General features: G+C 39.1%; 1 protein-coding gene across 1 annotated transcript in view; it reads right to left on the bottom strand.

The window, feature by feature from the left end:
- The window catches only part of VPS52 (VPS52 subunit of GARP complex), a 30,878-nt gene that overhangs the window by 776 nt on the left and 5,405 nt on the right, over positions 1-24,697 (bottom strand). The window contains exons 6-18 of the mRNA XM_083881678.1: positions 24,401-24,551; positions 21,333-21,433; positions 20,270-20,402; positions 17,172-17,229; positions 16,341-16,474; positions 14,478-14,633; positions 9,513-9,631; positions 8,242-8,365; positions 5,789-5,884; positions 4,358-4,465; positions 3,603-3,668; positions 2,001-2,112; positions 1,207-1,325 (exon numbers count right to left, since the gene is read on the bottom strand). Coding sequence (XP_083737804.1) covers positions 1,207-1,325; positions 2,001-2,112; positions 3,603-3,668; positions 4,358-4,465; positions 5,789-5,884; positions 8,242-8,365; positions 9,513-9,631; positions 14,478-14,633; positions 16,341-16,474; positions 17,172-17,229; positions 20,270-20,402; positions 21,333-21,433; positions 24,401-24,551 — 1,477 coding nt within the window. The remainder of the gene's footprint in view (positions 1-1,206; positions 1,326-2,000; positions 2,113-3,602; positions 3,669-4,357; positions 4,466-5,788; positions 5,885-8,241; positions 8,366-9,512; positions 9,632-14,477; positions 14,634-16,340; positions 16,475-17,171; positions 17,230-20,269; positions 20,403-21,332; positions 21,434-24,400; positions 24,552-24,697) is intronic.

Below are 24,697 nucleotides of genomic sequence, written 5' to 3'. Positions count from 1 at the left end.
TTTTCTCTCCTCTTTTTTCCTATTTTTCCCCCTTTTGGGGACTTCCCTGGAGGATTTTGGGAATCCCACAGGGAACTTTGGGAGTCCCATGGAGAATTTCAGGAATTCCATGGAGAAATCTGGGCATCCCGTGGGGAATTTCAGGAATTCCATGGGGAATTTTTGGAATCCCGTGGGGAGTTTTGGGAATTCTACAAGGAATTTTGGGAATCCCATGGGGAAATCTGGGAATTCCAAGGGAAAATCTGGGAATCCCGTGGGGAATTGTGTGAATTCCATGGGGTAGGGTCAGAATTCCACAGGGAATTTTGGGAATCCCTTGGGGAAAATTGGGAATTCCATGGGGAAGGTGGGAATTCCATGGGGAATTTCAGGAATTCCATGGAACCAGGTCAGAATTCCATGGGTATTTTTGAGAATTCCATGGGGAGTTTTGCGAATTTCCTGGGGAAATCTGGGAATCCCGTGGGGAACTTTGGGAATTCCACAGGGAATTTCAGGAATTCCATGGGGAAATCTGGGAATTCCACTGACAAATCTGGGAATCCCACAGGGAATTTTGGAAATCCTGTGGGGAATTTCGGGAATCCTGTGGGCAATTCCAGGAACTCGATGGGAAATTTTGGGAATTCCATGGGGAATTCTGGGAATTCCAAGGAGCAGGGTCAGAATTCCATGGGGAACTCCAGGAATTCCATGGCTCAGGGTGGGAATCCCATGGGGAATTTTGGGAGTCCCATGGCGAATTTCAGGAGTTCAGTGGAGAAATCTGGGAATTCTGCAGGGAATTTTGGGAATTCCATTGAGAAATCTGGGAATTCCCTGAGGAATTTTGGGAATCCCATGAGGAAATCTGGGAATCTCATGGAGAAATCTGGGAATTCTATTGAGAATTTTGGGAATCCCATGGAGAATTTTGGAAATTTGATGGGAATTTTTGGGAATTCCATGGGGACTTCTGTGAGTCCCATGGGGAATTTCGGGAATTCAATGGGGAAATCTGGGAATTCCCTGGGAAATTTTGGGAATTCCATGGGACAGGACGGAAATCCCATGGGGAATTTTGGGAATTCGATGGGAATTTTTGGGAATCCTGTGGGGAATTTTGGGAATTCCATGGGGCAGGGTCAGAATTCCTTGGATATTTTTGGGAATTCGATGGGAATTTTTGGGAATCCCCTGGGGAATGTTGGGAATTTGGGTCACCTGGATGATGCCGGTGCCGATGCGGAAGTTGCTGAAGGATCTCATCACGTCCTGGCTCAGCGTCTCCACCGCCCCCTTCCAGCTCCCCGAGAAACCCCGGATCAGCTGCGTCACCCGGGCTGGGAGGGAAAAATTCCAGGAATTCCATCAGTCCAGGCAATTCCAGAAATTCCAAGAGTTTTCCCACTTTTTTCAGATTTTTTTCCTAATTTTTTCCCCATTTTTTGCACATTTTTCCCCATTTTTTCCCCATTTTTCCCATTTTTTCTCTGTTTTTTCCACATTTTTTCCCATTTTTTCTGTATTTTTTTCTCATTTTACCCCCATTTTTCCCTCATTTTTTCCCCCATTTTTCTTGTTTCTCCCCCATTTTTTCCCCATTTTTCACCCCGTTTTTTCCCCATTTTTTCCCCATTTTCCCATTCTTTTTCACCCCATTTTTCTCTCAATTTTCCCCCCATTTTCCCCCCATTTTTTCCCTGATTTTTTTCTCACTTTTTCCCTCACTTTCCCCCATTATTTCCCCATTTTTCTCCCCATTGTTTCCCTTTTTCCCCCCATTTTCCCCATTTCCCCCCCATTTTTCCCCATATTTTCCCCATATTTTCCCCATTTTCCCCCCATTTTTGGTGTATTTTTTCCCCATTTTTCCCCATATTTTCCCCATTATCCCCCCATATTTTCCCCATATTTTCCCCATTTCTCCCCCCTATTTTCCCCATATTTTCCCCGTATTTTCCCCATTTTCCCCCCATGTTCGGGGTGGTTTATTTGGGTTTTTCCCCGTGTCTGACCCTCGTGTCCGCGCAGTTTCTCTCCCTCCCCGCGCTCCAGCAGCGCCTCGGCCTCGCGCACAAACCCCACCAGGCCCCCGAAGGGCGGCGCCAGCAGCTCCTCCACGAACTCCTGGGGACACAAAATACCCCAAATTCACCCCAAAAATAACACACAGATCACAACATGGAAATTTACCTGGTTTTTCCCATTTTTTCCCCATTTTTTTCCTGTTTTTCTCCCATTTTTTCCCATTTTTTTCCTTTTTTCCCCCATTTTTCTCCCCATTTTTTCCATGTTTTCCCCCCATTTTTTCCCTTTTTCTTCATTTTCCCCTCCTTCTTTTCCCTATTTTTCCCCATTTTTTTTCAGTTTTTTTCCCCATTTTTTCACCATTCCCCTCTCCATTTTTTCCCCAACTTTTCCCCATTTTTTTCTCCCATTTTTCCTCATTTTTTTCTCATTTTTTCCCCATTTTCCCCCATTTTTACCATTTTCCCCCATTTTTTCCCCCATTTTTTCCCCCATTTTCCCCATTTTTCCCCATTTCCCCCTTCTTTTCCACATTTTTCCCATTTTTTTCTGCATTTTTTTCCCATGTTTTCACTTTTTTCCCCATTTTTCCCCATTTTTTCCCCATTTTTCCACGTTTTTTCCCCATTTTTCCCCATTTCCCCCCAAGGGCAGCGCCAGCAGCTCCTCCACGAACTCCTGGGGACACAAAACCCACAAAATTCACCCCAAAAATAACACACAAATCAGACCAGACAATTTTCTCATTTTTTACCTTTTTTTTCCCTTTTTTTTTCCCCATTTTTTTTCTGCATTTTTCCCATTTTTTCCCCATTTTTTAAACATTTTTTCCCTTTTTTTCTGCATTTTTTCCTCATTTTCCCCCATTTTTTCCCCATTTTTTCACTTTTTATTCCCCATATTTTTCCCTTTTATCGCCATTTTTTTCCTGCATTTTTTCCCATTTTGCCCCATTTTTTTTCCACTTTTTCCACCTTTTTTCCCCATATTTTCCCCGTTTTTTCCTCATTTTTTCCCAATTTTTTCCCCATTTTTCCACATTTTTCCCCATTTTTTTCACTTTGTCCCCATTTTTTTCACTTTTTTTTCCCATTTCCCCCCCCTATTTTTCCCCATATCTTTCCCTTTTTCCCTAATATATTTCTCAATTTTTTTTTTTCATTTTCCCCCATGTTTTCCCCGTATTTTCCCTTTTTTGGGGTATTTTTGGGCTGTTTTAGGGCTGGTTTTGGGGCATTTTGGGCTAATCTGTGTGTTTTTGGTTATTTTGGGTATTTTTGGGGTATTTTGGGCTGTTTTGGGGTGTTTTTGGTATCTTTTGGGGTCTTTTGGGGTATTTTTTGGCTGTTTTTGGGACATTTGGGGCTGACCTGTGTGTTTTAGGGGGAATATTTGGGGTGAATTTGAGGTTTTGGGGTTTAATTTGGGGATTTTGGGGTGAATTTGGGGTATTTTTGGGGTATTTTTGGGGTATTTTTGGGTATTTTGGGCTGATTTGGGGGTATTTTGGAGTATTTTGGGGTATTTTGGGGCTGTTTTTGGGGTGAATTTGGTGGATTTTGGGGTATTTTGGGTTATTTTGTTCTGACCTGTGTCCGGGCCGAGAGCAGCTGCTGGAACCCCTCGACCTCTTTGCTCTCCTCGACCGCCCGTTCCTGGAACAGAAAAATCCCAAATTTCACCCCAAAATCATCCCAAAATCACCCCAAAATCATCCCAAATTCACACCAAAATCCACAATTTCACCCCAAAATCCACAATTTCACCTCAAAATCCCAATTTCACCCCAAAATCCACAATTTCACCCCAAAATCCACAATTTCACCCCAAAATATGGAGGGGAAATGGGGGGAAAATGGGGAATTTGGGGGAAAAAACGGGGATTTTGGGGGGAAAAATGGGAAATTTGGGGAAAATGGGGAAATTGGGGGAAGAATCGAAAATTTGGGGAAAAAATGCAGGAATTTTGGGGGAATTGGAGGGAAAAATGGGAAATTTTGGGGGAGTTTGGGATTTGGGGGGGGGAAATGGGAAATTAGGAGAAAAAATGGGAATTTTGGGGGGAAATTGGGGGATTTTTGGGGGAAAATGGAAAATTTGGGGGGAAAAATGGGAAATTTTGGAAAAAAAAGGAAATTTGGGGGGAAATCTGGGGGAAAAACCAGGAAATTTTGGGGGAATTTTGGGGAATTGGGGAAATCCAGGGGGGATTTGGGGACATTTTGGCGTTTTGGGTCATTTTGGGGCCATTTTTTTGTATTTTGGTGGATTTTGATGGGAATTTTTCTGGGAATTTTGGGAAAATTTGGGAATTTTGGGTAAATTTGGATATTTTTGTCCCCACCATGAGCACGCCCAGCATCATGTCGTAGTTGTTGATGAGGAAGACGAGCTGCTCCCGGCGCGACGGGAACTCGGCGGCCGCGCGCAGAACCAGGTTCTCAACCTCCAGCTGGAAATGGGGAAAAATGGGGAAAAATGGGAAAAAATTAGGAAAAAATGAGGAAAAAACAGGGAAAATGGGAAAAAAGTCCAGCCCAGTTTGTCCCAGTCCCTCCCAGTCCATCCCAGTCCCCCCCAATCCCCATTTCCTGCCATTTCTTTGCCATTTTCACCCCCAAAAATCAGATTTTTCCGTTTCTTCTCCCATTTTTCCCCATTTTCCCCCCAAATCTCCCTCCCAGTCCATCCCAGTTCATCCCAGTTTATCCCAATTTGTCCCAGTTTGTCCCAGTTCATCCCAGTATCCCCCAATCCCCATTTCCCATCAATTTCACCCCCCAAAAATTGGATTTTTCCCGTTTTTTAACAGATTTTCCCCATTTTTAAACAGATTTCCCCCATTTCTTTGCCGATTTTCTCCCTGTTTTTTTCTCCCAGTCCCTCCCAGTCCCTCCCAGTTTATCCCAGTCCCTCCCAGTCCTTCCCAGTTTGTCCCAGTTTCCCCCAATCCCCATTTCCCATCAATTTCCCCCCCAAAAAAATCAATTTTTTCCCATTTCTTTGCTGATTTTTTCCCCATTTTTTGCTCTCAGTTTGTCCCAGTCCCTCCCAGTTTGTCCCAGTCCATCCCAGTATCCTCCAATCCCCATTTCCCATCAATTTTGGCCCCAAAAATCAGATTTTTCCCATTTCTTTACAGATTTTTTCCCTGTTTTTTGCTCCCAGTCCCTCCCAGTCCCCCCCAGTTTATCCCAGTCCATCCCAGTTCCCTCCCAGTCCTTCCCAGCTTGTCCCAGTATCCCCCAATCCCCATTTCGCACCATTTCTTTGCTATTTTTGCCCCCAAAAACCAGATTTTTTCTGATTATTTTTCTCCCAGTCCATCCCAGTTTGTCCCAGTCCATCCCAGTATCTCCCAATCCCCATTTCCCATCAATTTCACCCCCAAAAATCAGATTTTCCCATTTCTTTACAGAATTTTCCCCACTTTTTCCCTCCCAGTTCCATCCCAGTCCCTCCCAATCCCCTCCAATTCCCCCCAGTCCATCCCAGTTTGTCCCAGTCCATCCCAGTCTCCCCCAATCCCCATTTCCCATCATTTCCTTGCCATTTTCACCTCCAAAAATCAGATTTTTCCCATTTCTTTGCCGATTTTCTCCCGGTTTTTTGCTCCCAGTCCCTCCCAGTTTACCCCAGTCCATCCCAGTTTGTCCCAGTTTATCCCAGTTTATCCCAGTTTATCCCAGTTTATCCCAGTTTATCCCAGTCCATCCCAGTCCATCCCAGTTTGTCCCAGTTTATCCCAGTTTATCCCAGTTTATCCCCCCGGCACCTGGAGCCGGGCCAGGAGGGCGTCGCTCCGGTCGCTGGGCAGGGTTTGGTTGATGCTGACGATGGCCGAGGAGAACTCGGCGTAACGACGCGTGATCTGGGCGGAAAAACGGGAAAAATTCCCGGAGATTTTCACCAGAATTCCTGGAATTTTCCCCCAGAATTCCAAGAGATTTTTTCCCCACAATTCCCAGGAATTTCCCAATAAATTCCCAGGGATTTTTCCCCCAAATTTTCATGATTTTTCCCAGTGAATCCCCAGGAATTTCCCAATAAATTTCCAGGATTTTTTCCCCAAAATTCCCAGGAATTTTTCCCCAAAATTCCTGTGATTTTTTTCCCCCAGAATTCCCACAATTTTTCCCAGTGAATCCCCAGGAATTTCCCAATAAATTCCCAGGAATTTTCCCCAGAATTCCTAGAGATTTTCCCCCCAGAATTTCTAGGATTTTTCCACAGAATTCCCAGAAATTTCCCAATGAATTCCCTGGAATTTTCCCCACAACTCCCATGATTTTTCCCCAAGAATTTCCCAATCAATTTCCAGGATTTTCCCCCCAGAATTCCTGTGATTTTTCCCCAGAACTCCCCAGAATTTCCCAATAAATTCCCACAATTTTCTCCCAAAATTTCCAGGAATTTTCCCAGTGAACTCCCAGAGATTTTCCCCAGAATTCCCAGGAATTTTCCCCAGAATTCCCAGAGATTTTCCCCCCAGAATTCCCACAATTTTTCCAAGTGAATCCCCAGGAATTTCACTATAAATTCCCAGAATTTTCCCCCCAAAATTCCCAGAAACTTCCCATAAATTCCCATGTTTTTTCCCCACAATTCCCAGGATTTTTCCCGCAGAACTCCCGTGATTTTTTCCCCGTCACTCCCCAGAATTCCCCGATAAACTCCCAATATTTTCCCCCAAAAATTCCCAAAAAATTCCCAAAAAATTCCCAATAAATTCCCATAAAATTCTCAATAAATCCCCAATAAATTCCCAATAAATTCCCAATAAATTCCCATAAAATTCTCAATAAATCCCCAATAAATCCCCAATAAATTCCCGATAAATTCCCATAAAATTCCCAATAAATTCCCGATAAATCCCCAATAAACTCATGATATTTTCCCCCCAAAATTCCCAAAAAATTCCCAATAAATTCCCAAAAAATTCCAAAAAAATTCCCGATAAATCCCCAATAAATTCCCGATATTTTCCCCAAAAATTCCCAATAAATTCCCAAAAAATTCCCGATAAATCCCCAATAAATTCCCAATATTTTCCCAAAAAATTCCCAATAAATTCCCAAAAAATTCCCGATAAATCCCCGATAAATTCCCAATAAATTCCCAAAAAATTCCCAATAAATTCCCAAAAAATTCCCGATAAATCCCCGATAAATTCCCAAAAAATTCCCAAAAAATTCCCAATAAATTCCCATAAAATTCCCAATAAATTCCCATAAAATTCCGGGATTTTCTGACATAGTGTGGCCGTGTGTGGAGCCCCCCGAGGCGCTGGGGGTCGGTGCTCTGCACCATCATCCCACCCACCACATTCCCAGGGGATTCCCAATAAATCCCCAGGAATTTTCCCCCATCAATCCCCAGGAATTTCCCAATGAATTCCCAAGGATTTTTCCCCAAAATTCCTATGATTTTTTCACCCAGAATTCCCACGATTTTTCCCAGTGAATTCCCAGGAATTCCCCAATAATCTCCCAGGATTTTCCCCCACAACTCCCAGAGATTTTCCCCCAAAATTTCCAGGATTTTTTCCCCAGAACTCCCAGGAATTTTTCCCCAGAATTCCCACGATTTTTCCCAGTGAATCCCCAGGAATTTCCCAATAATTTCCCACAATTTTCCCCCAAAATTCCTGGGAATTTTTCCCCAGAATTCCCACAAATTTTCCCTCAGAACTCCCAGAGATTTTTCCGCAAAATTCTTGTGATTTTTTTCCCCACAATTCCCAGGGATTTTTCCCCAAAATTTCTGGGACTTTTCCTCACAATTCCCAGGAATTTTCCAATGAATTCCCAGGGATTTTTCCCCCACAATTCCCAAAGATTTTCCTCCAAAATTCCTGTGATTTTTTTCCCCAGAACTCCTGGGACTTTTCCTCAAAATTCCTGGGATTTTTCCCCCAGAACTCCCAGGATTTTTCCCCGTCACTCCCCAAAATTTCCCAATAAACTCCCGATATTTTCCCCCCAAAAAATCCCAAAAAAATCCCAGAAAATTCCCAATAAACTCCTGATATTTTCCCCCAAAAATTCCCAATAAACTCCTGATATTTTCCCCCAAAAATTCCCAATAAATTCCCAATAAACTCCTGATATTTTCCCTAAAAAATTCCCAAAAAATTCCCAATAAATTCCCAAAAAAATCCCAATAAATTCCCAATAAATTCCCAATAAATTCCCAATAAATTCCCAATAAATTCCGGGATTTTCTCACGTAGTGTGGCCTCGTGTCGAGCCCCCCGAGGCGCTGGGGGTCGGTGCTCTGCACACTCTGAATGTGCAGCTCCAGGATCAGCTCAAAGCGCGGCCACAGCAGCTCCAGCAGCCACCCCCAGTACCTGGAAAATACACAAAATTCCAGCAAATTCCGGGAATTCCTGGAATTCCGAGAAATTCCCGAAATTTTGGGATGGATTGAAGGGATTTGGGGATGTTTTCAGGGGGTTAAAAGGGGTTTTGGAGGGATTTGAGGAGGTTTTTTGAGAGGTTTTGGATCCAAATTTCTGAGATTCTCAAGGATTTTTTTTTTCCTGGAATTCCTGGGAATTTTTTCCTGGAATTCCCACAGATTTTTTCCCTGGAATTTTTGAGATTTTTTCCCAGAATTTTTGAGATTTTTTCCCAGAATTCTCAGAGATTTTTTTCTATAGAAGTTTTGAGATATTTCCCAAAAAATTCCTGGGGATTTTTCTCCAGAATTCTCAGGAATTTTCCCCCAGAATTCCCAGGATTTTTCCCCCAAAACTCCTGAGATTTTTCCCCAGAATTCCAAGAAATTTTTCCCAAAAATTCTTGAGATTTTTTTCCCCAGAATTCCCAAAGGTTTTTCCCCATAATTTTCATGAATTTTCCCTTCAAATTCCCAAAGATTTTCCCCAGAATTCTCAGGGATTTTCCCTCAATTTCTCAGGAATTTTTCCCCAGAATTCCGAAGGATTTTCCCCAGAATTCCCAGGGATTTTTCCCCAGAATTCCCAGGATTTTTTCCCCAAAATTCCTGAGATTTTTTCCCCAGAATTCCCAAGGATTTTCCCCAGAATTCTCAGGGATTTTTCCCCCAAAATTCCTCTGGGATGGAATTTTAAGGGATTTTTGGGTGAATTTTAAGGGATATTTTAGGTGAATTTTAAGGGATTTTTGGGGGGAATTTTAAGGGATTTTGGGGAGAAATTTAAGGGATTTTTGGGGTGAATTTTGATGGATTTTAAGAGAATTTTGGGGGAATTTTGAGGGACTTTTAGGTGAATTTTGAAGGGGTTTTTGGGTGAATTTTAAGCGATTTTTTTTGGAAATTCTGAAGGATTTTTGGGTGAATTTTGAGGAATTTCGGGGTGAATTTCAAGCGATTTTTTTGGGAATTTTTTGGGAATTCCTGGTGACTTTTTGGTGAATTCTGAGGGATTTTTTGGGGGAATTTTAAGACATTTTGGGTGAATTTAAAGCGATTTTTTGGTGAATTCTGAGTGAATTTTGGTGACTCCTCACCCGTCGACGGCCGGGACGCTCCTCTTGGCCATGAGGGCGCGGAACCGCAGCACCAGGTGGATGCAGAGGAACACGGCGATGGCGTCGTAACAGTCCGACACGTACGACTCCATGTGCTTCTGCAAGGGGAGACGGAAATCGGAACAAAATACAGAGAAATGGACCCAAAATCCAGAGAAATCAGAACAAAATCCCAAAAATTTGACCCAAAATCTGTGAAATCGACACGAAATTCAAAGAAATCGACCCAAAATCTTGAAAAATCCACCCAAAATCCCAGAAAATGGACCCAAAATCCAAAGAAATCGACACAAAATTGTGAAAAATTGACCCAAAATCGTGAAAAAGTGACAAAAAATCCAAAGAAATCGACACAAAATCCAAAAAAAAATAGATCTAAAATCCCAGTAAATGGACCCAAAAGTCCCAGGAATTTGACCCCAAAATCCAAAGAAATCAACATGAAATCCAAAGAAATTGACCCAAAATCCAAAAAAATCGACACAAAATTTGGGGAGATTGACTCAAGATCCAAAAAAATCGACCCAAAATCATGAAAAAATCCACCTGAAATCCAAAAAAATCGACTCAAAATCCCCAGGAAATGGACCCCAAAGCCAAAGAAATTGACCCAAAAATCCAAAAAAATTGGCCCAAAATCCCCATAAAATCGACACGAAATCCAAATAAATCAACCCAAAATCCAAAGAAATTGACCCAAAATCCAAAAAAAACAATTGACCCCAAAATCCAAAAAAAAAAATTGACCCCAAAATCCTGGGAAATGGACCCAAAATCCAAAGAAATCAACCCAAAATCATGAAAAAGTGACACAAAAATCCAAAGAAATCGACATGAAATCCCAGAAAATGGACCCAAAAATCCTGAGAAATCAACCCAAAATCCCAAAAATTTGACACAAAATTCAGGAAAATGGACCCAAAAATAATGAAAAATCAACACAAAATCCTGGAAAATGGACCCAAAAATCATGAAAAAATTGACCCAAAATCCAAAGAAATCGACACAAAAATCCTGAGAAATTGACCCAAAATCATGAAAAATGGACCCCAAAATCCAAACAAATCGACCCCAAAATCATGAAAAATTAACTCGAAATCCTGGGAAATGAACCCAAAATCCAAAAAAATCGACACAAAATTTGGGGAGATTGACTCAAGATCCCAAAAAATTGACCCAAAATCATAAAAAACGGAGCCAAAATCCCAAGAAATTGACCCAAAAGTCCTGAGAAATTGACTCAGAATTCTGGGAAATTGATCCAAAATCCAAAGAAATTGACCCAAAATCATGAAAAATCCACCTGAAATCCAAAAAAATTCACCCAAAATCCCAGTAAATTGACCCAAAAATCCCAGGAAATTGACCCAAAATCTGACCTGGAACATGGTGAGAGTCTTTCCCATGACGGAGTTGAACAATTCCTGGGAAACCGCTCTAAAAAATCCCCCAAAAATCCCCAAAAAATCCTAAAAAATCCCTAAAAATCCCTAAAAATTCTAAAAAAAATTCCTAAAAATCCCCAAAAAATTCCTAAAAATCCACTTAAAATCCTGCCATGAAAATCTCTTAAAAATCCCCCAAAAATACAAAATAAACCCCCAAAAACTCACAAAAAATTCAAAATAAACCCTAAAAAAAATCACAAAAAAATTCAAAATAAACGCTAAAAAACCCCCGAAAAATTCCCAAAAAATTCCCAAAAATCCCAAAAATTCTAAAAAAATTTCTAAAACTCCCAGGACTGACCTGGAACATGGTGAGAGTCTTTCCCATGACAGAGTTGAACAATTCCTGGGCGCCGGCTCCAAAAAAATCCCAAAAAATCCCAAAAAAATCCCTAAAAAAATCAATTAAAAATAAAAAAAAATCCTAAAAAATTCCTAAAAATTCCCAAAAAAATCCTAAAAATCCACTTAAAACTCTGCTATGAAAATATCTTAAAAATTCCTTTAAAATCCTCCAAAAATTCAAAATAAATCCTAAAAAATGCCTTAAAAATGCCAAAAAATCCCCCAAAAATCGTAAAAAATTCCAAAAAATTCCCAAAAAATCGCAAAAAAATTCCCAAAAAATTCCCAAAAAATCCCCAAAACCCCCAGGACTGACCTGGAACATGGTGAGAGTCTTTCCCATGACAGAATTGAACAATTCCTGGGCACCGGCTCCAAAAAATCCCCAAAAAATCCAAAAAAATCCTCCAAAAAATCTGAAAAAATCCTAAAAAATTCCCTAAAAATTCCCAAAAAAAATCCTAAAAATCCACTTTAAATTCTGCCATGAAAATCTCTTAAAAATTCCTTAAAAATCCCCCAAAAATTCAAAATAAACCTGAAAAAATGCGCAAAAAATTCAAAATAAACCCTAAAAAATCCCCAAAAAATTCCCAAAAAATTCCCAAAAATTCTAAAAAAATTCCCAAAACTCCCAGGACTGACCTGGAACATGGTGAGAGTCTTTCCCATGACAGAATTGAACAATTCCTGGGTGGTGGCTCCAAAAAATCCCCCCAAAAAATCCCAAAAAATCCTAAAAATTCCCAAAAAATCCCCTAAAAATTCCCCAAAAATTCCCTAAAAATTCCTTTTAAAAATCCACCTAAAAATGCCCTAAAAATGTCTTTAAAAATTCTAAAAAAATCCTCCAAATTTCCTAAAAAGTCTCATAAAACTCCCCCAAAAAATCTCATAAAAATTCCCTAAAAAAATCCCCAAAAAAATCATAAAAATCCTCTAAAAAATCCCCTAAAAATCCCCTAAAAATTCCCAAAAAATTCCTAAAAACCCACTTAAAATCCTGCCATGAAAATCTCTTAAAAATTCCTTTAAAATCCTCCAAGAATTCAAAATAAACCCTAAAAAATGCCTTAAAAATGCCACAAAATCCCCTAAAAATCCCCCCAAAAATCGTAAAAAATTCCAAAAAATTCCCAAAAAATCCCAAAAAATTCCCAAAAATTCCCAAAAAATTCCCAAACCCTCCAGAACTGACCTGGAACATGGTGAGAGTCTTTCCCATGACAGAGTTGAACAATTCCTGAGAAACCACTCTAAAAAATCCCCAAAAAATCCTAAAAAATTCCCAAAAAATTCCCCAAAAAATTCCCCAAAAAATTCCTTTAAAAATCTATTAAAAATTCCTAAAAAATCCTCAAAAATCCCCTTTAAAAAATCCTCTAAAGATAAGAAAAAAAATCCCTAAAAAATTCAAAATAAATCCAAAAAAAAAAGCCAAAAAAATCGCGAAAAATTCAAAATAAACCCTAAAAAATCCCCGAAAAATTCCCAAAAAATTCCCCAAAATTCCCAAAAAATTCCCAAAACTCCCAGGACTGACCTGGAACATGGTGAGAGTCTTTCCCATGACAGAGTCGAACAATTCCTGGGCGGCGGCTCCAAAAAATCCCCAAAAAATCCTCCCAAAAATCCTAAAAAAAATCTCTAAAAAATCCCTAAAAATCCCCAAAAAATTCCTTTAAAAATCTATTAAAAATTCCTAAAAAAATCCTCAAAAATCCCCTTTAAAAAATCCTCTAAAGATATGAAAAAATTCCTTAAAAATTCAAAATACACTTGAAAAAAATCCAAAAAAAATCGCGAAAAATTCAAAATAAACCCTAAAAAATCCCCGAAAAATTCCCAAAAAATTCCCAAAAATTCCCAAAAAATTCCCAAATCCCCAGGACTGACCTGGAACATGGTGAGAGTCTTTCCCATGACAGAATTGAACAATTCCTGGGCGGCGGCTCCAAAAAATCCCCCCAAAAAATCCCAAAAAATCCTAAAAATTCCCAAAAAATCCCCTAAAAATTCCCCAAAAATTCCCTAAAAATTCCTTTTAAAAATCCACCTAAAAATGCCCTAAAAATGTCTTTAAAAATTCTAAAAAAATCCTCCAAATTTCCTAAAAAGTCTCATAAAACTCCCCCAAAAAAATCTCATAAAAATTCCCTAAAAAATCCCCAAAAAAATCATAAAAATCCCCTAAAAAATCCCCTAAAAATCCCCTAAAAATTCCCAAAAAATTCCTAAAAACCCACTTAAAATCCTGCCATGAAAATCTCTTAAAAATTCCTTTAAAATGCTAAAAAAATTCAAAATAAACCTGAAAAAAAACACAAAAAATTCAAAATATACCACAAAAAATGCCGTAAAAATTCAAAATAAACCCTAAAAAATCCCCGAAAAATTCCCAAAAAATTCCTAAAATTCCCAAATTTTCCCCAGAAATCCCAGGACTGACCTGGAACATGGTGAGAGTCTTTCCCATGACAGAATTGAACAATTCCTGGGCGCCAGCTCCGAAAAATCCCCAAAAAATCCTCAAAAAATTCTCAAAAAATCCCTAAAAAATCCCTAAAAATCCCCAAAAAATTCCTTTAAAAATCTATTAAAAATTCCTAAAAAATCCTCAAAAATCCCCTTTTAAAAATCCTCTAAAGATATGAAAAAATTCCTTAAAAATTCAAAATACACTTGAAAAAAATCCAAAAAAAATCGCGAAAAATTCAAAATAAACCCTAAAAAATCCCCGAAAAAATCCCAAAAAATTCCTAAAAATTCCCAAAAAATTCCCAAACTCCCAGAACTGACCTGGAACATGGTGAGAGTCTTCCCCATGACGGAGTTGAACAATTCCTGGGCGGCGGCTCCAAAAAATCCCCAAAAAATCCTCCCAAAAATCCTAAAAAAAATCTCTAAAAAATCCCTAAAAATCCCCAAAAAATTCCTTTAAAAATCTATTAAAAATTCCTAAAAAATCCTCAAAAATCCCCTTTAAAAAATCCTCTAAAGATATGAAAAAATTCCTTAAAAATTCAAAATACACTTGAAAAAAATCCAAAAAAAATCGCGAAAAATTCAAAATAAACCCTAAAAAATCCCCGAAAAATTCCCCAAAAATTCCTAAAATTCCCAAATTTTCCCCAAAACTCCCAGAGCTGACCTGGAACATGGTGAGAGTCTTCCCCATGACAGAATTGAACAATTCCTGGGCTCCGGCGCCGGTGACGAGGAAGAATTCGGTGAGGAAGGAGAACTCGCGGCAGCTCGTGTCCAGCAGGGCGTAGTGCTGGCTCCGGAACAGCGACTCAAACGGGTACTGGGGGCAGGAAAAAAACGAAAAAAAAAAAAGAAAATAAAATTTGCAAAAATCAGGCAATTTTAGGAAAAAAACCCAACAAAAATCGGGGAATTTTGGGGGATTTTATGCATTTTTTTCTCAATTTTTTCCCATTTTTTCCCTTTTTTTTCTGTATTTTTTCCCATTTTTTTCCCCATTTTCCCCCATTTCTCTTCCCATTTTTTCCCCATTTTTAACCATTTTTTCCCATTTTTTTGCCTTTTTTCCCCCCATTTTTTAACAATTTTCTACAGTTTTTTTCAGTATTTTTTCTGAGAAAAATATGGATAAAACGTGAGGAAAAGAGAAGAAAAAAAACAGAATTTTTTTCCTATTTTTTAATCTGTTTTTTCCCCATTTTTTCCTGTATTTTTCCCATTTTTCCCTTTTTTTTTTCTATTTTTTTTTTCCATTTTTTATCTCTATTTTTTCCCCATTTTTTTCCATTTTTTCTCTATTTTTTCCTATTTTTCCCCATTTTTTTCTGTATTTTTTCTCCATTTTTTCCTTTTTTTCTGTATTTTTTCCCCATTTTTTCCTATTTTCCCCCCCTTTTTTCCCATTTTTTTCCTCTATTTTTTTCTGCATTTTTCCCATTTTTTTCTCTATTTTTCCCCCCATTTTTTCCTTTTTTTTCTGTATTTTTTCCTATTTTTTCTGTATTTTTTTTCCTATTTTTTTCTGTATTTCTTCCCATTTTTCCCCTTTTTTTGGTGTTTGTTCCCAGCCCAGCAGGGCCCAGTTCTGGCTCCGGAACAGGGACTCAAACGGGTACTGGGGGCAGGAAAAAAAGGAGAAATAAATGCAAATAAATTAAGAAAAAAAATCAGGAAATTCTAGGAAAAAAAACCCGATTAAAATCGGGGAATTTTTGGGGATTTTATGCTTTTTTTTCCCATTTTTTAACCATTTTTTAACCATTTTTTTTCCATTTTTACTGATTTTTTTACCATTTCCCCCCAATTTTTCCCTTAAAAATACTGAGGAAAAGGATTCTTAAAGAAAAGAAAATTCCAGAATTTTTTCCTACTTTTAAATCTGTTTTTTCCCCATTTTTTCCCCCATTCTTTATGGATTTTCTCCCCATTTTTTGCTCCCAGTTTGTCCCAGTTTATCCCAGTCCCTCCCAGTTTGCCAAACTCCCCATTTCCCATCAATTTCGCTTCAAAATATCGGATTTTTCCCTTTTTTTAACATATTTTTAACAGATTTTCCCCATTTCTTTATGGATTTTCTCCCCGTTTTTTGCTCCCAGTCCATCCCAGTCCCTCCCAATTCATCCCAGTTTATCCCAGTTTATCCCAGTTTATCCCAGTCCATCCCAGTATCCTCCAATCCCCATTCCCCATCAATTTCACCCCAAAAAATCGATTTTTTCCCCATTTCTTTACGGATTTTCTCCCCGTTTTTTGCTCCCAGTTTATCCCACTCTGTCCCAGTCCATCCCAGTCCCTCCCAATTCATCCCAGTCAATCCCAGTCCATCCCAGTATCCCCAAATCCCCAATTCCTCATCAATTTCGTCCCAAAAAATCAGATTTTTCCCATTTTTTAACGGATTTTTCCCATTTTTTCGCCGATTTTCTCCCCGTTTTTTGCTCCCAGTCCCTCCCAGTCCCTCCCAGTCCCTCCCAGTTCATCCCAGTCCCTCCCAGTTTATCCCAGTTCATCCCAGTCCCCCGCTGACCCTCTGCTCGCCCTTCTGCGCGGCGTGGGGGACGATGATGGGCGCCTCGAGCTCGGCGGGGCCGATGACGGCGCCGCGGTTGCCGAGGGTGAAGACGGTGTTGCGGCTCCGCAGCGACGGCTTCGAGAAAAAGCCTGAGCCCCCAAAGGTCAAGGAAAAAATGGGGGTTTGGGGGGAAAAATTGAAGAAAAAATACAGAGAAATTCATCCCAAAAAATCCAGAGAAATTCACCCAAAAATCCAAAAGAATTCACCCCAAAATCCTGAGAAATTCACCTGAAAATCTAGAGAAATTCACCCCAAAAAATCCTGAGAAATTCACCCAAAATCAAAAAAAATTCACCTAAAAATCCTGAGAAATTCACCCAAAAATCCAAAGGAATTGAACCAAAAAAATCCAAAAAAATTGACCCAAAAATCCAGAGAAATTCACCCAAAAACCCTGAGAAATTCACCCCAAAATCAAAAAAAATTCACCCAAAAAATCCTGAGAAATTCACCCAAAAATCCCAAGAAATTGACCCAAAAATCCAAAGAAATTTACTCAAAAATCAAAAATAATTCACCCAAAAATCCAAAAGGGTTGAACCTAAAAATCCCAGGAAAATTGATGCAAAATTCAAGAAAAAACCAACCAAAAATCGACCCAAAATCCCGAGAAATTCACCCCAAAATCCTGAGAAATTCACCCAAAAATCCAAAAGAATTGACCCAAAATCTCAGTAATTTGACTCAAATCAACCCCAAAATTCCTTTGGAATCCCCAAATTCTCCCCAAATTCCCCGATTTTCCCCCGGAATTCCCGATTTTCCCCTGGAATTGCAGGATATCTTTCCGGGCCGTGTCCTCCACTCCCATCAGGTCGTCCTTCTCCGCCACCTCCTCGTACTGCGGGGGGGAAAAATGGGAATATTTGGGAAATTTTGGAGAAAAATTTGGGAAAATTTGGGGGAAAAATTGGGGAAAATTGGGGAAAAAAAATGGGAAAAAATTGGGAAAAAAATTGGGAAAAATTGGGAAAATCTGGGGAAAAAAATGGGGAAAAATTGGGGAAAATTAGGGGAAATTTGGAGAAAATTTTGAGGAAAATTTGGGGAAAAATTAGGAAAAAACTTGGGAAAATCTGGGAAAAAATTGGGAAAAAATTTGGGAAAATCTGGGGAAAAAAACTCGGGAAAACCTGGGGAAGAAATTGGGGAAAATTCAGAAAAAATTTGGGAAAGTCTGGGGGGGAAAAAGGGGGAAATTTGGGGAAAAACTTGGGAAATTTTGGAAAAAAATTGGGAAAATCTGGAGAAAAAACTGGGGAAAATTTGGGGAAATTTGGGGAAAATTTGGGAAAAAAATTGAGGAAAATTTGGGGAAAATTGGGAAAATCTGGGGGAAAAATTGGGAAAAAATTGGGGAAAATTTTGGGAAATTTGGGAAAAAAATGGGAAAATATTTGGGAAAATCTGGGGGAAAATTTGGGGAAAATTTGGAGAAAAAGTTGGGAAAATCTGGGGAAGAAATTGGGGAAAATTTGGGGAAAAAAAATGGGGAAAAATTGGGGAAAATTTGGGAAAACATTGGGGAAAATTGGGGAAAATTTGGAGAAGTTTGGGAAAATCTGGGGAAAAAATAGGGAAAGTTTGGGAAATTTAGGGAAATTTGGGGTAAAAGTTTGGAAAAATTGGGGAAAAAGTTTGGGAAAATCTGGGGAAAAAAATGGGGAAAATTGGAGGAAATTTGGAGAAAAATTTGGGAAAAAGCTTGGGAAAATCTGGGGAAAAATTGGGAAAAATTTGGGAAAATCTGGGGAAGAAATTGGGGAAAATTGGGGGAAAATTGGGGAAAATTTGGAGAAAAATTTGGGAAATTGGGGAAAAACTTGGGAAAATTTGGGAAAAAAATTGGGGAAAATCTGGGAAAAAAATGGGGAAAATTGGGGAAAATTTAGGAAAAAATTGGGAAAAATTTTGGGAAAAAATTGGGAAAGATTGGGAAATTTAGGGGAAGTTTGTGGGAAAATTTTGGGAAAGTTTGGGAAAATTCAGGAAAATCTGGGGGAAAAATAGGGAAAATCTGGGAAAACAACTTTGGGAAAGTTTAGGGAAATTTGGGGAAATCTAGGGGGAAAAAATGGGAATTTTGGGGAAAGTTTGGTAAAAACATTTCGGAAATTTGGGGAAAATTTGGGGTAAAAGTTTGGGAAAAATTGGGGAAATTTGGGAAAATCTGGGGAAAAAAAATTGGGAAATTTGGGAAAGCTTGGGAAAAAACCGGAAAATTAGGAAAGTTTGGGAAAAAGGTTGGGAAAAAACTTGGGAAAATACGGGGGGAAATTTGGGGAAAAAATTGGGAAAAATTTTGGGAAAATCTGGGAGCAGATTCCCGGAAAATCCCCTGGGCAAAATCCACCCCAAAATTCCCTAAAAACTTTCCAAAATCTCCCAAAATTTTCCAAAAGTTCCCAAATTTCCTGGAATTCCCACCTGGATCTTCATGAGACAAAAAAAGATCAAAATTGGGAATTAATGGGAATTGTGGGCAAAATTCAACCAAAAAATCCGTGAAAATTCCGAAAAAATCGCAAAAAAATCCTAAAAAATTCCTAAAAAATCTCTAAAAAAATTCCCAAAAAATTCCCAAAAATTCCCAAATTTCCAGGAATTCCCACTTGGATCTTCATAAGACAAAAAAGAGAAGATCAAAATTGGGAATTAATGGGAATTATGGGCAAAATTCAACCAAAAAATCAGCGAAAATTCAGAAAAAATCGCAAAAAAACCCTAAAAAATTCTAAAAAAATTCCCAGAAAATTCCCAAAATTCCGGAATTTCCTGGAATTCCCACCTGGATCTTCATGAGCCTGCTGGTGTAGGATTTGAAGTAGGAGAAGTGGATCCTGCTCATGGTGTCCACGGAAATCCCCCCAAAACTCCTCAAAAACTCCCAAAAAATTCTCAAAAAAAATTCCCAAAAATTCCCAAAAATTTCCAAATATTCCTAATAAATCCTGAAAATTCCCAAAAAATTTCCTGGATCTTCATAAGATAAAAAAAGGAAGATCAAAATTGGGAATTAATGGGAATTGTGGGCAAAATTCATCGAAAAACGCCCAAAATTCCCTAAAAAATCCCTAAAAAATCCCTAAAAAATTCCAAAAAAATTTTTAAAAATTCCCAAAAAATTCCCAAAATTCCCAAAAATTCCTGAAAATTCCCCAAAAATTTCCTGGATCTTCATGGGACAAAAAAAGGAAGATCAAAATTGGGAATTGTGGACAAAATTCATCGAAAAACGCCCAAAATTCCCTAAAAATTCCTTAAAAATTCCCCAAAAAACCTCCCAAAAATTCCCAAAAAATTCCCAAAATTCCCAGAATTCCCAAATTTCCCCACCTGGATCTTCATGAGCCTGCCGGTGTAGGATTTGAAGTAGGAGAAGTGGATCCTGCTCATGGTGTCCACAAAAATCCCCCCAAAACTCCCCCAAATCCCACAAAAATTCTCAAAAAAAATTCCCAAAAATTCCAAAAAAATTCTGAAAAATTCCCCAAAAATTCCTGAAAAATCCCCCAAAATTTCCTGGATCTTCATAAGATAAAAAAGGGAAGATCAAAATTGGGAATTAATGGGAATTGTGGGCAAAATTCATCGAAAAACGCCCAAAATTCCCTAAAAATTCCCCAAAAAATTCAATTAAAATTTTAAAAATTCCCAAAAATTCCCAAAAAATTCCCAAAATTCCCAAAAATTCCTGAAAATTCCCCAAAAATTTCCTGGATCTTCATGGGACAAAAAAAGGAAGATCAAAATTGGGAATTGTGGACAAAATTCATCGAAAAACGCCCAAAATTCCCTAAAAAAATCCCTAAAAAATTCCAAAAAAATCCCAAAAAATTCCAGAAAATTCCCAAAATTCCGGAATTTCCTGGAATTCCCACCTGGATCTTCATGAGCCTGCCGGTGTAGGATTTGAAGTAGGAGAAGTGGATCCTGCTCATGGTGTCCACGTACTGGTCCCGCAGCTCCTGCGCCACCGAGCGCTCCGCGCACAGCAGGAACTGGTAGAAAAACCTGGGAGAATTCCACAAAAAATTCCACGTTTTTTGGGATTTTTTGGGAATTCTGAGGGATTCTGGGCTGAATTCCCAGATTTTTGGGGGGATTTTGAAGAATTTTGGGGCAGGATTTCTGAATTTTTAGGGAATTTTGGGGGAATTTTTTTGAATTTTGGGGATTTTTTGGGGCAGAATTCCCAGAACTTCTGGGGGGAATTTTTGGGAATTTTGGAGAATTTTGGGGAATTTTTTGGGGGATTTTGGGGGAATTTGGGGCAGAATTTATGGATTTTTGGGGGAGAATTTTAGGGCAGAATCCCCAAATTTTTGGGGCAATTTTGGGGCAGAATTCCCAGATTTTTGGGGGAATTTTTGGGAATTTTGGGGCAGAATTCCCAGAATTTTTTTAGGGAATTTTTGGGGCAATTTTGGGGCAGAATTTCCAGATTTTTTAGGGAATTTTGGGGGAATTTTGGGAATTCTCTCATTTATATCTGAGCAGAGAATTCCGACAGATTTTGGGAAATTTTTTGGGAATTTTCGGGAATTTTTGGGGGGGATTTTGGGGGGAATTTTGGGCAGAATTCCCAGATTTTTTTGGGAATTTTGGGGGAGAATTCCTGGATTTTTTTAGGGAATTTTTGGGAATTTTTGGGAATTCTCTCACTTATATTTGAGCAGGAAATTCTGAAAGATTTTGGAGAATTTTGGGGGAATTTTGGGGGAATTTTGGGGGGGAATTTTGGGGCAGAATTTCTGGATTTTTTAGGGAATTTTGGGGGAATTTTTGGGAATTTTGGGGGAATTTTGGGGGAATTTGGGGGGAATTTGGGGGGAATTTTGGGGCAGAATTTCCAGATTTTTGGGGGAAAATTTTGGGAATTTTGGGGCAGAATTTCCGGATATTTTTGGGTGGAATTTTGTGAATTTTTGTGAATTGTCTCACTTATATTTGAGCAGGGAGTTCTGGGGGATCTGGTAGTTGGTCATGGGTTTCCTGAAGGAGAAAATCTTCTGCAGAACAAACTCCCGGATCTTGGTCACCGCCTGGGGGGGAAAAACGGGAAAAACGGGAAAAAAATGGGGAAAAAATTGGGATTTTGGGCCATTGGGGAGGTCCCAGTTTGTCCCAGTCCATCCCAGTGTCCCCAAATTCTCATTTCCCCTAATTTTTTTGGCATTTTTGCACCCAAAAATCCCATTTTTTCACCCAAAAATCCCATTTTTTCCCAATTTTTTCTTCAAATCTCCCTCCCAGTTCATCCCAGTTTATCCCAGTTTGTCCCAGTTTATCCCAGTTTGTCCCAGTTTATCCCAGTATCCCCAAATTCTCATTTCCCCTAATTTTTTTGTCATTTTTGCACCCAAAAATCCCATTTTTTCCCCTTTTTTTCCTCATTTTTTCCCCAAATTTCCCTCCCAGTTTATCCCAGTTTATCCCAGTTCGTCCCAGTTTGTCCCAGTTTATCCCAATATCCCCCAATTCCCATTTCTCAAAATTTTCTTGCCATTTTTGCACCCAAAAATCCCATTTTTTCCCCATTTTTTTATCCAAATCTCCTCCCAATTTATCCCAGTTTATCCCAGTCCATCCCAGTCTCTCCCAATCCCCATTTCCTATAATTTTTTGGTCATTTTTGCACCCAAAAATCCCATTTTTTCCCAATTTTCCCACATTTTTTCCCCAAATCTCCCTCCCAGTCCATCCCAGTTTGTCCCAATTCATGCCAAAATTTGGGGATTTTTGGTGCCAGAATTTGGGGATTTTTGGGCTGAAATTTGGAGCTTTTTGGGCTGAAATTTTGGGATTTTTGGTGCAGGAATTTGAGGATTTTTGGGGCAATTTTTGGGACGAGAATTTGGGGGGGTTTGGGGCCAAAATTTGGGGATTTTTGGGCTAAAATTTGGGGATTTTTGGGGGTAATTTTTGGGATTTTTAGTGCCAGAATTTTGGGGATTTTCGGGCTGAAATTTTGGGATTTTTGGTGCAGGAATTCAGAGATTTTTGGGCTGAAATTTGGGGTTTCTTGGGCTGAAATTTGGGGATTTTTAGTGCCAGAATTTGTGGATTTTTGGGCTGAAATTTGAGGATTTTGGGGCTGAAATTTGAGGATTTTTGGTGCGGGAATTTGGGGATTTTTGGGTCAACATTTGGGGATTTTTGGGCTGAAATTTGGGGATTTTTGGGCTGAAATTTGGGGATTTTTGGTGTCAGAATTTGTGGATTTTTAGGATGAAATTTGGGGAATTTTGGTGTGAGAATTTTGGGATTTTTTTGAGGTAATTTTTGGGACTTTTGTGCTGAGAATTTGGGGATTTTTGGGCTGAAATTTGGGGATTTTTGGGCTGAAATTTGGGGACTTTTGGGCTGAAATTTGGGGATTTTTGGGCTGAAATTTGGGGACTTTTAGGTCGGAATTTGGGGATTTTTTGGGCTGAAATTTGGGGGTTTTGGGGCCAAAATTTGTGGATTTTTGTGCAGGATTTTGGGGATTTTTGGGACAAAATTTGGGGATTTTTGGGCTGAAATTTGGGACTTTTGTGCTGAGAATTTGGGGATTTTTGGGTCAAAATTTGGGGATTTTTGGGCTGGAAATTTGGGGATTTTTTGGGGGGCAATTCCTGGGACTTTTGGGATGGGAATTCTGGCAATTTTGGGGTAAATCCTGAGGATTTTGGGCTGAGAATTTGAGGATTTTTTGGCAAAAATTCCCAAGATTTTTGGGCTGAAATCGCAGGACTTTTGGGTGGGAATTTTGGGATTTTTGCACTGAGAATTTGTGGATTTTTGGGGCCAAAATTTGTGGATTTTTGGGTCGAAATTTGGGGATTTTTGGTGCCAGAATTTTGGGATTTTTGGGCTGAAATTTGGGGATTTTTGGGGCAATTTTTGGGATTTTTGGGCTGAAATTTGGGGATTTTTGGGCTGAAATTTGGGGATTTTTGGGGCAATTTTTGGGATTTTTGTGCTGAGAATTCTGGGATTTTTTTGGTAATTTTGGGGATTTTTGCGCTGGGAATTTGGGGATTTTTAGGAGGAAATTTGGAGCTTTTTGGGCTGAAATTTGGGAATTTTTTGCCGTAATTTTTGGGATTTTTGGGCCAGAATTTTGGGATTTTTGGGCTGAAATTTGGGGATTTTTGGTGCCAGAATTTTGGGATTTTTGGGCTGAAATTTGGGGATTTTTGGGGCAATTTTTGGGATTTTTGGGCTGAAATTTGGGGATTTTTTTTGGCAATTTTGGGGATTTTTGTGCTGAGAATTCTGGGATTTTTTTGGTAATTTTGGGGATTTTTGCGCTGGGAATTTGGGGATTTTTAGGACGAAATTTGGAGCTTTTTGGGCTGAAATTTGGGAATTTTTTGCCGTAATTTTTGGGATTTTTGGGCCAAAATTTGGGGATTTTTGGTGCAGGAATTTGGGGATTTTTGGGCTGAAATTTGGGGACTTTTGGGTCGAAATTTGAGGATTTTTGGGCTGAAATTTGTGGATTTTTCTGAGGTAATTTCCGGGATTTTTGTGCTGAGAATTTGAGGATTTTTTGGGGTAATTTCTGGGATTTTTAGTGCCAGAATTTTGGGGATTTTTGGGCCGAATTTTGGGGATTTTTGGGCTGAAATTTGGGGACTTTTGGGTCGGAATTTGGGGATTTTTTGGGCTGAAATTTGGGGGTTTTGGGGCCAAAATTTGTGGATTTTTGTGCAGGATTTTGGGGATTTTTGGGACAAATATTTGGGGATTTTTGGGCTGAAATTTGGGACTTTTGTGCTGAGAATTTGGGGATTTTTGGGTCAAAATTTGTGGATTTTTGGGCCAAAATTTGTGGATTTTTGGGCTCAAATCCTGGGATTTTTGGGCTGAAATTTGGGGATTTTTGGGCTGAAATTTGTTGATTTTTGGCGCAATTTTTGCGATTTTTACGCTGCGAATTCCAGGATTTTTGTGACAACTCCTGGGTATTTTTAGCCCAAATTCTGCCCATTTTTTCTTTGATAATTTGGATATTTTCAGACCTTGATGCGCAGGCGGTCGAGGACGTGCTGGACGTCGTTACAGGCCAAAGTGTCCCGGAAACTTTGTTCCTTCACGGCCTCGATCTTCCCGTTCAGGGCCCGGAGCTGCGACACGAACTCCGGGGACGTCACCGGCGACTCCAGGATCACACTGGGGAAATGGGAAAAACATCAGAAAATGGGGAAATTTGGTCAAAAAATGGGAAAATTCTGCCAAAAAATGGGGAAAAATATATAAAAATGGGAAAATTCTGTCAAAATTCATTGAGAAATGGGAAAAAAACCCCATCAAAATCC

The sequence above is a fragment of the Zosterops lateralis genome (genome assembly GCF_965231275.1).
Source record: "Zosterops lateralis genome assembly, chromosome: 35".
Taxonomy (NCBI): Eukaryota; Metazoa; Chordata; class Aves; order Passeriformes; family Zosteropidae; genus Zosterops; species Zosterops lateralis.
Note: the sequence above shows the minus strand (reverse complement) of the source record. Positions and strands in the feature narration are given on the sequence as shown.